Source organism: Trichomycterus rosablanca, chromosome 14, assembly GCF_030014385.1.
Source record: "Trichomycterus rosablanca isolate fTriRos1 chromosome 14, fTriRos1.hap1, whole genome shotgun sequence".
Classification (NCBI taxonomy): Eukaryota; Metazoa; Chordata; class Actinopteri; order Siluriformes; family Trichomycteridae; genus Trichomycterus; species Trichomycterus rosablanca.
In genome coordinates, this window is record NC_086001.1 from 6640874 (window position 1) to 6652286 (window position 11413).

At 38.6% G+C, this 11413-nt stretch overlaps 1 protein-coding gene across 1 annotated transcript; it reads right to left on the reverse strand.

Annotated features, from left to right (window-relative positions):
- Positions 1-2320: 2320 nt before the first annotated feature.
- Positions 2321-10772, reverse strand: itln1 (intelectin 1). The gene is made up of 7 exons (XM_063008562.1): positions 10714-10772; positions 10000-10131; positions 9477-9592; positions 6057-6215; positions 5817-5937; positions 3670-3773; positions 2321-2659 (listed from the first exon to the last, which is right to left on the reverse strand). Exons 1-7 carry the CDS (start codon positions 10736-10738, stop codon positions 2507-2509), a joined length of 810 nt encoding a protein of 269 aa, XP_062864632.1. The 5' UTR covers positions 10739-10772; the 3' UTR covers positions 2321-2506.
- Positions 10773-11413: the final 641 nt, after the last annotated feature.

Sequence of the window (11413 nt, forward strand, 5' to 3'; positions counted from 1 at the left end):
TATAATTTCTGTCAAGTTCTTTCAAAACCTACTGGGCAGCACGGTGGCTAAGTGGGTAGCACTGTCGCCTCACAGCAAGAAGGTCCTGGGTTCGATCCCCAGGTGGGGCGGTCCGGGTCCTTTCTGTGTGGAGTTTGCATGTTCTCCACGTGTTTGCGTGGGTTTACTCCGGGTGCTCCGGTTTCCTCCTACAGTCCAAAGACATGCATGTGAGGTGAATTGGAGATACAAAATTGTCCATGACTGTGTTCGATATAACCTTGTGAACTGATGAACCTTGTGTAATGAGTGGCTTCCGTTTCCTGTCATGAATGTAACCAAAGTGTAAAACATGACGTTAAAATCCTAATAAACAAACAAACTTTCAAAACTTGTCAAGTTAGCTAGCAAAACAAAAATGTATATAAAACTTGAATAACAGTGATTTTGTAAGATGTTATTACTAACATTTGAAAGGTTGATGCAGTCTGTACTGCACATGTCTCGCTCTCCTCAATCAGGGCAGGGATCGGCATCAGTAGAGAGAAAGTGTAATGCAATTAGGTAATTGGATATGCTAAAAGTTGGGAGAAATAGGGGAGAAAATGCATAAACAAATATATATATATATATATATATATATAAAGCATGAACCAGTCTTTAGTAGCTTTTTTGTATTTAAAAAATGTCTGTATCCTATTTTTTATTTTATTCAATTCACCAAAACCGAGTTTTTTGAGTGATACTGAACTCCTGAGGTCTAAAGCCAATTTTTTTTGGTAAATGAAAAGTGTGTGTGTGTGTTTGTAAGTTAAATCTGCTGTTCTAAAGCAGTGTGTAAGTAAAGCTGTACAGTTTTGGGTGGAGGTGAACCTCCGTCTCTCCACCTCTGTATCTCCTCATTTTTTTTCTAATGCATGGTATCTCGTTAAATAACTCAGCCACTCTACGCACTACGCTCATTTATGAACTTTTTTAACAAACACTTCACTCACTTACCAGCCGAATTTAGAGACGGCGACGAACTTTAACCCGAATGGCATGCTAACGGTGTTTAATCTGCACTTAATGAACCAACCCGGAACAGGGTTTATTTTGCTTTTGTTCTTCTGTGTGGTGAATCGATGAATCGGTTCATGTTTGTTTGTGATGACAGAATCAAAGAGAATGAGGGCTCTGGAAAGGTTCGGTTTGTTCCACTTATCTACAAGTTTCAATTTTGACATTAAAAACCGTATTCAAACTTCTAGTGAAATGAGACTTTTTATTTATTTATTGTAGAAAATGTTTTGTTCTTAGGCTGATGTAGGGATGAAGAAGGATGGAAAGGGGCCGTCGGTGTATGAACTTGACTTGTGCAGGTGAAAAATGCAGTCTGTACTGACTGTACGTGCCGGAGGGGGCGTATGTCAGTTGAGAGGCGTCCTCAGTCAGCGGTGAAGGGTCGAATCAGTATAGAGGATGCATTCAGGGTAATCGGACACGACTACATTAAAGGAGAAAAATTTGGGGGGAAAAGTGGGAAAAATTATATAAAAAAAAAAAAGAATAAATTGATAATAAAAAGATGGCAGAAAAAAGAGAATTGAGAGAATAAGAGAGCAGATAAAAACAAAAAAGCAAAAAGAAAACGAGGAAAAAAAGAGTGGACAAATGAAAAATCTACACAGAAATAAAAATAAAGGAATAAAGACATAAGGTTAAAAACACACGCTGGAACCAGAGCTGAGATCTCGAATACATCATATCGAGTCTCGGCTCTACCTGCCAACTGGGCTGAGCGGCCACATGAACAACGATTGGCCTGTTGTTTAGATAGGGGTGGGATATTAAAAGCCGGACAGGGTCTCTCTCATAACTAATGCAGTTACGACCACTGCTGGCTGATTGATGGCGCCCTCACAGAGACGGGAAAAGAGTGCTGTCAGGGTGTGTTTTTCCGTACACAGTGCTGATCCGCATATATGCACTCGTCAAAGTGTAGGTGACAAAATGCATACGGCTGCTGCCCAGGGGCGTGTTAGCTTCGTTCTCCTCGATCAGAGCGGGTATCGGCATTGGTGGAGAGGAAGCATGACGCAATGGGACAATTGGACGCACAAAAAAAAAAGGGAGATAAAGGGAGAAAATGCATAAACAAAATATTTTTAAAAAAATGTATAGTAACAAAAAAAGTAAGCATAAAACAATATTAAAGGAAAAGAAAGAAAAAAGCAAGAAGGAACTAAGAAATAAAAAGACCTAAAGGAAAAGGATTGAAAAAAGAAAGCTGGATAAAGAAAATTAGAATAAAAAGATAATAAATAAATTTAACTGAATAATTAAAAGCAAAAAACAGAAATGTCATTATTCATGTTTATTATTGCCCCAGAAAAACCAGTTATCAATATTTAATTTCAGTCATTTTTACACTTTTTTTTCTTTTTTATTCTTGGGCTTTGACAGATATAAAGCAGAAGATGGTAAATGTTTAGCTGGAGTTAGCATGAGGTCGGCCTCGGTGCTGTTTATAAATGAGGCATTTCTCTCAGCGATAGAAGATGAGCATTGCTGCTTCGGTTATTTGTTTACTGGCACTCCAGTGTATGTTGGTCCCGTAACCATTCCAATCCAAGCCCGTGAAATCGCCACACTGCCTCGGACTGTCTTCAGGAAAGTGCCCACTGCCTCCTATACAACTCTATACACACACACAAAAATTATACAGCAATAAAATTATAATTAAAGCTTAGGCTAAACAAAAAATGTAAAGAGGATTATATAGGGGGAAAGGTATGAGATGAGCAGGAAAAATCTCATTAAGCCACTCAGGTGGGGCAGCGGTAAAACACACTAGCACACCATCTCAACCTTGTCGGTTCGAAACTCAGCTCTGCCATCCGGCTGCACTGGGAGGTTACATGAACAACGATTGGTGGGAAGTCGGAGAGGGACCTCATATAATTACTGATGCAATTACGACCTCTCCTGGCTGGTTGACTAATGGCGCCTGCACAGAGTTGAGTTGAGGAATAACGTGTGATCAGGGTGTGTCTCTTTGTACACAAAGCTGATCCGCATATGAACTCGCCTCGCGCAGGTGAAAAGATGCAGTCGGCTACTGCACACGTGTCGGAGGGGGCGTGTGTTAGTCACGGCTCTTCTCAATCAGCAGTGTGGATCGGCATCAGTAGAGAGGAAGCGTAATGCAATCAGGTACTTGGATATGACTGGATTGGGAGGAGAATGGGGGGGGGGGGGTCTAATTTAGTAGCAATAACTCCATTTAGCCACTGATAGTGATAGAGCGCTACCCAAAATGTGTCTGTAATCTAAAGGAATGTTACTAAAAGTAGAAATGATCTTCTTGGCTTGTCCCATGCTCAACTCTTTTTAAATCTGGTTTGATTGAGGTGTTTACATGAACAGATCTTGAAGAGCAGAATCAGACCTTTTACTGGATAAAACACTTCCAGTCTTATTTGTTGGTGCTTTTGATGAATGTACAACATTAGCTCAGATATTTAAATGCCGTTTCCAGCACAGACTGTTAACAATAACTCATACTAAACAATTGTGTGGGTGTTCTTGTTTTGGCATTATGTGTCAATTATAAAGACACATGATCAGACCACAGTTAGTTTACGAATATTTGCAGCTTACTCCTTTAACATTACAATCACTGTGTGAGTAGAACAGATTTATTCTTACGTGTTCAGTGTTGCAGTCTGTGGGTTTAACTCCTGAACAGATTGCCATTGCAGCCTTTTCACTGTTAATTGCTCGGAACGTGATGAAACCCGGCTCGCTATTGGCTGTAAAGATAATACACACAGGGATTAAGTGAAATGACTGAGAATTGAGGAAGCAAATTATGGGGTTGTTATACATTTTAAAATTGGAACATCTTTGTTGGATTGGAAATTGGATTATGTTTATCCAACCATTGTTGGGTGTGTTCGAAAACCTAGGGAGCTCTCTACATAAGCAGCATTTTACATCATCCTATGCACACTCCTGAGGATGAGGCTGTTCGAAATCCTAGATGCCTTAATATGCTCACTAGTAAGGTATCTTAAAATATCAACACTATTTTGACTCAAGAACGAGTGAGCATCGGAAGCGTCCTTAGTGATCAAGGCAATCCCAGCGTTCAATGCGGCATAACTTTTCTCACAGAAAAATTAAAAAAAACATGGAGAGTTATTTTCAAACGTAAATAAATTAGTATTGATTTTTAGTTTGTATAAACTTGCACAAGTGTCATTTATTTGCACATTCGGTACATGAAATTAGATGTTAGTTGACATGCTAGCGCACTGTGCCTCCCCATCCCATTGGTTTGAATGACATGATGCTAACTGCGTAAGCTTAGTAAGCGAAACCCAATGTTATCGCTGTCTAAGTAGCGCATTCAAATAACATGCCTTATAAGTCAATTACTTATTAGAATCCTCTCTACTGAGGCAGCTGCCTATGTAGGCAGTAAGACAGCAAGGCAGCTCACTAGGTTTTCGAACACACCCGTTGTGTGAATGTGGCTGTACATTTTAGATCTACCTATGACCCAGTTTTAGCTTCTTGCTGGAGGCAGATATATTTTCATTTCATTTCTCCTGGTACTTCACAGGGATTATACTGTGTATCATAACAATGTTGCAGGGGTAAAGTAGCCCCTGAACACCACAGATCTTTCATCATACTTGACAGTGTAAATTAGACTTTTTACCTGGATACAGTATTGTGTCTGAGCAGAGAACTTGGTTCAAGTCTAACTTTCAGTACTTTTTAATGAACTTCAAGTGCCTAGACTTGTGGTTAGATAAAAGAAAGCTTTCTTTTGGCATTTGGTAAAATTTTTAGTTGGCATAAAGATAGCATCTAACTAGATGACTTGGTGATCTCATCTTCTCATCTCCAACTATGAGAACTTTGGGCAGTTTATCCCAATCGTCATGGCATATCCTCTCAAGCGCTGTCAAACTGAATGGCAAGCATTAAATGTGGTTTAAGTAATTAGTATCGAACACTTGCCCTGAAACCACAAAGAGAGGGGTCATACTGACCTCTCGATTGGGCAATTTGGCCAAAATGTCAACTCTAGGAAAGTTTAAGGTTGTGGTAAGGTTCTACATTTTGTTAAGGCCACTGTGGACCTAGGAACACTCAAAGCCCTTGATATTGTAGTATATTCTTGGCCTTGCCACATTTTTAGAGATCAACAGACAGAACATGTTTTTGTTGTTGGTATTGTTGCAATGCAGTGTTGATTGTGGGCATCTTTACACCCAGGTCTGTACCTTTCCAAACTATGTCCAGTTCCTTTAAATTGCAGTTCACCATATTTATGCCAAAGCAAATGGTCTGAACAATTAAGTAAGTAGGAAATTTCAGTCTTCTTATTTTATATGTTTGGGTGTTATAAGTGTGGGTAACATGACCAATATATCAGTTCAAAGTTAAAGTGTGCAAATAGTTAAGATGTCAATACTGTTTTAATTCATTATATACACTGATCAGCCATAACATTAAAACCACCTCCTTGTTTCTACACTCACTGTCATTTTATCAGCTCCACTTACCATATAGGAGCACTTTGTAGTTCTACAATTACTGACTGTAGTCCATCTGTTCTCTACATACTTTTTAACCTGCTTTCACCCTGTTCTTTAATGGTCAGGACCACCACAGAGCAGGTATTATTTAGGTGGTGGATGATTCTCAGCACTGCAGTGACACTGACATGGTGGTGGTGTGTTAGTGTGTGTTGTGCTGGTATGAGTGGATCAGACACAGCAGCGCTGCTAAAAACTAATAGAAACATTAGGTAAAGATAAAAAATAAAATGAACATGATACCTCTAACGTTGGGACCATACAGGTTATGGGTTGACTCAGCATTACCAACATCATACACGATTGGAACAGAAGGGCCTGTGTTAGCAGGACATGATCCCACATTGTACGTCACAGGGAAAAGCTAAAGAAATGAACAGTATTATCAATCATGTTGTTTCTATCATGCCAATGGTACCTATAAGCTTCCATTAGATTGCAGCATTAGATTGCAGCATTAGTTTCAGTGTAAGGTGTATTAACCTTAAACAGATGGTAGAGGTTTCCTCCAGATTGATTAAGGAAGTTGGTTTCAGTGTGGTAGCGCAGAAAAGATGTCTGTTTCCAACTTTCCACTCGGTTGTCATTCGGTACGTGCCAAACAGCCACGTTCTTGGCCTCCAGGTCATAATATCCAGCATTCTGTGGAGAACAAAATCCCTTCCCGTTATGTATGTGTGATTTTACTGTAATTTACATTTTTCTATTTTTATGTAGTAATTCTATTTTATTAGTTTATATATATATATATATATATATATATATATATATATATATATATATATATATATATATATATATATATATATACTGTATATATATATTGTTTTTTTTTTGTTTTGTTTTTTTTAATGCATTTTCTCCCTTTTCTCCCTTTTAGCGCGTCCAGTTGCTCGATTGCGTCATGCTTCCTCTCCACCAATGCCGATCCCTGCTCTGATTGAGAAGAACGAAGCTAACCCATGCCCCCTACGACACGTGGGCAGCATGCCGTCTGCATCTTATCACATACACTTTGATGAGTGCAGTGCAGCTCAGCGTTGTGTACGGAGTGACACACCCTGAGAGCACTCTTTTCTCATCTCTGTGCAGGCGGCATCAATCAGCCAGAAGAGGTCGTAATTGCATTAGTTATGAGAGAGAAACCCTATACAGCTCAATACCACACATATCTGAACAACAGGCCGATCGTTGTTCATGTGGCTGCTCAGCCCAGCCGGCAGGCAGAGCTGAGATTTCATACGATTATTTTATTAGTTTTGACTTAAATCTATTCAATCTAGTCATCTAGATCTACATCACCATTATTAATCAAACACAACTACTGAAAAGATCTCAGAGACTGAATAAACAGAATGGAATAGAGTTGTAATGGACAGGAAACAACAACCAAATAAGGAAGGTGGAAAACCAGAAGGGTCAGATGGGTACACAGTTAATGAGGAACCAGGAGAGTCAGAACTGTGACTCACACAGATAAACACAGAGGCTGGTTAGGTGAAGCCAATCGTTTTATTGGCCAAATATTTTGCAGCATTTTCTGTGTGTTTGGTTTATTACAGTATAACAAGTGGTTCATTTGTTCCATGGGGGCTTTAAAAGCAGATGATGTTGTTTTTTTAAATAAACACTCATATTTATATCTCAGTGCAGTTCTTAAAATGCCAAAGTGGGTGAACATCCTGTTTTTATTTGACACTAATAACAAAACGTAATATAATAAATATTGGAATTCTACTAATCTGACCTTTGATGATAATAAAAATGTATATACACTAATATGTGGACAGCTGTCTTGTCCATAAGCTTGTTGGACATCCCATTTCAAACCCAAGGGCAGTAATGGGGAGTTGCCTCTTGCTCTTGGGTCTATAACAGCTTTCACTTCTCTGAGAAGACTTTACACAAGATTCTTGAACATGTCTGTGGGAATTTGTGACAGTTCAGTCAAAAGATTTTTATAAGGTAAGTCACTAATAGTGGACTCAAAGACCTAGCTTTATAATTACTTATAATATATAAATATATATATACAGTGTATCACAAAAGTGAGTACACCCCTCACATTTCTGCAAATATTTTATTATATCTTTTCATGGGACAACACTATAGAAATGAAACTTGGATATAACTTAGAGTAGTCAGTGTACAACTTGTATAGCAGTATAGATTTACTGTCTTCTGAAAATAACTCAACACACAGCCATTAATGTCTAAATGGCTGGCAACATAAGTGAGTACACCCCACAGTGAACATGTCCAAATTGTGCCCAAAGTGTCAATATTTTGTGTGACCACCATTATTATCCAGCACTGCCTTAACCCTCCTGGGCATGGAATTCACCAGAGCTGCACAGGTTGCTACTGGAATACTCTTCCACTCCTCCATGATGACATCACGGAGCTGGTGGATGTTAGACACCTTGAACTCCTCCACCTTCCACTTGAGGATGCGCCACAGGTGCTCAATTGGGTTTAGTCCATCACCTTTACCTTCAGCTTCCTCAGCAAGGCAGTTGTCATCTTGGAGGTTATGTTTGGGGTCGTTATCCTGTTGGAAAACTGCCATGAGGCCCAGTTTTCGAAGGGAGGGGATCATGCTCTGTTTCAGAATGTCACAGTACATGTTGGAATTCATGTTTCCCTCAATGAACCGCAGCTCCCCAGTGCCAGCAACACTCATGCAGCCCAAGACCATGATGCTGCCACCACCATGCTTGACTGTAGGCAAGATACAGTTGTCTTGGTACTTCTCACCAGGGCGCCGCCACACATGCTGGACACCATCTGAGCCAAACAAGTTTATCTTGGTCTCGTCAGACCACAGGGCATTCCAGTAATCCATGTTCTTGGACTGCTTGTTTTCAGCAAACTGTTTGTGGGCTTTCTTGTGCATCAGCTTCCTTCCGGGATGACGACCATGCAGACCGAGTTGATGCAGTGTGCGGCGTATGGTCTGAGCACTGACAGGCTGACCTCCCACGTCTTCAACCTCTGCAGCAATGCTGGCAGCACTCATGTGTCTATTTTTTAAAGCCAACCTCTGGATATGACGCCGAACACGTGGACTCAACTTCTTTGGTCGACCCTGGCGAAGCCTGTTCCGAGTGGAACCTGTCCTGGAAAACCGCTGTATGACCTTGGCCACCATGCTGTAGCTCAGTTTCAGGGTGTTAGCAATCTTCTTATAGCCCAGGCCATCTTTGTGGAGAGCAACAATTCTATTTCTTACATCCTCAGAGAGTTCTTTGCCATGAGGTGCCATGTTGAATATCCAGTGGCCAGTATGAGAGAATTGTACCCAAAACACCAAATTTAACAGCCCTGCTCCCCATTTACACCTGGGACCTTGACACATGACACCAGGGAGGGACAACGACACATTTGGGCACAATTTGGACATGTTCACTGTGGGGTGTACTCACTTATGTTGCCAGCTATTTAGACATTAATGGCTGTGTGTTGAGTTATTTTCAGAAGACAGTAAATCTACACTGCTATACAAGCTGTACACTGACTACTCTAAGTTATATCCAAGTTTCATGTCTATAGTGTTGTCCCATGAAAAGACATAATGAAATATTTGCAAAAATGTGAGGGGTGTACTCACTTTTGTGATACACTGTATATATACTGTATATCAGCCATAACATTAAAACCACCTTCTTGTTTCTACACTCACTGCCCATTTTATCAGCTCCACTTACCATGTAGAAGCACTTTGTAGTTCTACAATTACTGACTGTAGTCCACCTGTTTCTCTGCATGCTTTGTTAGCCCCCTTTCAGTGTTGAAACGAGGTGGTTTTAATGTTATGGCTGATCAGTGTCTATATATATATATATATTTCAGTATTCACAGCCTTAATTTTTTATTTGTTTTTAGTTTATTGTTGTTGTTTACTTTGTAGTCATCACTGGTTGCAGCCTCAGCAGAACCGAACGTGACAGTGTTACTCCATGATCCATCTCCACCAGGTACATTAGCACTTCCACCCTGCTGACTTGACCACCGATCACCTGTAACAAACAAAATAAATACTCACTTTGTTCTAAATTGTGTTATTAATTGCTATGAAAGGCTTCTATTATTAAAATAGAAGCAGTCTGTTATCAGCAGATTAATTTCATTAATTTTATCAAGCAAGTAATAATGAAAATTGAAAAAAAAAAAAATCGTGTCAGCTTTTCCGTTAGCAAAATGTTAAAGAAGGTAACAGAAGGTTTTATGTTTATTCACTGAATTTAATAAATCAGAAAAAAACACTAAATGTGTCATGCCAAAAAAGGTTTTATATGATAAATTCAGTGAATAATAGAAATACCGTCACAACTGTGCCACTGAGTTTTTATGATGTGTTATTATTATCACTTGGAAAATCATGTGATTGTCTCCTCTAACAAAGCAAAGCTGCAAAAATACTGACCGGTGGTACATTTTCCATGCATATTGTTCTCGTGAACACTGGCAACCAGAGTCCATCCACCTCCTGCAGTCGTCATATCACAGTAGGTCTGATATACCACACCACTTGGAGTGCTCAGAAAGTACAGACCATCTACAGTAACAAACATCAGAATTACATATCTGGATTGATATTTTGTCTTGAATCCATGTGTCCTAACAGAGAAAACACTTCCAACATACAACAGTTTCTCCATCATGCAGGGATGGAGCGATTTACAATGATCTCAAACATCACACAATGACATTACAGTGTAGTACAGGAAAGAATAGAAAAACAGTATTACAGTAATGTAACACAAGATATAAAAGTCTAAAAAAAATATTTAAAAAAATATATAATAATATAAAAAATAAGTATATAAGACATCTAACAGAACAAAAACAGGGGGTGAGACTAAAAGGTGCAGTTATAGACATTGTGTGCAATTAAAGCTGTGCAAATAAAAACAGTACCATGTGCAAATTGCAAATCAAGTAGTACCATTTCCAAGGTTTATTGTTTTTTGTGAGTACTATAGGTTATGTGTCCTATAGGTTCTGGTAGCTGTGGGCAGAAATGACTTCCTGTTGCGCTCTTTGTTGCAGCGGAGTTGGCGGAACCTACCACTAAAAGTACCTTTCTAATTTTACAAATTCAGCAAATGTCAGTAAATCAGTCAGTTCTGGTTCCTACCTTCACTAGTTTTATATTTCTCCATCACTTCTTTGCAGCTGTGTGGACTGAAATAATTCATTTCTGCAAAAACAACACGTTATTTAATGTCTAGTTTAATGCATTTTACAGTCCATAAAATCAACATGTAATAATTAAAATCTGTGGATGTATCAGTAACAATAATAATCTTCATTTCTTTCAGCAATAAACCCACATCAATCCTAAACTACTACAGAACCTTTTTATTATGTGTAAAGTTTATTGTTTAAAAAAAAGTTCTCACATGTAAAATGAACTTATACTTTACTGTAAAATAATCTGCACATCACTGGTGAGCTGTACAGTTTAATGAATCAGCCAGGAAATTAGTAAAATAATAAAATAAATAAAAAATGTTAGTGCTTGTTAGTTGTGCTCTTTTTTGCAGTTACTTTATTTTTTTAAAGAAATTAAAAAAATGATTTTTTAGATTTTTCCCATAAATGTATTGGTTCCATCTATATTATTTACTTTAACACAATGTACTGGAAACAAAATAAAAAAGTTAAAGTTTAATATCATACCTCTCAGAGATGTAGAGATGTTTATAGATAGAAGCATCAAAAGCAGAAGAATCAACTTCATCTTATCTGTTAAAATTACAGATACATTTGAAGGTCAAAAGTTTACATTCACTTATAAAGGATTTGTATTTTATACCAGTCTCAACTGTCTTTTT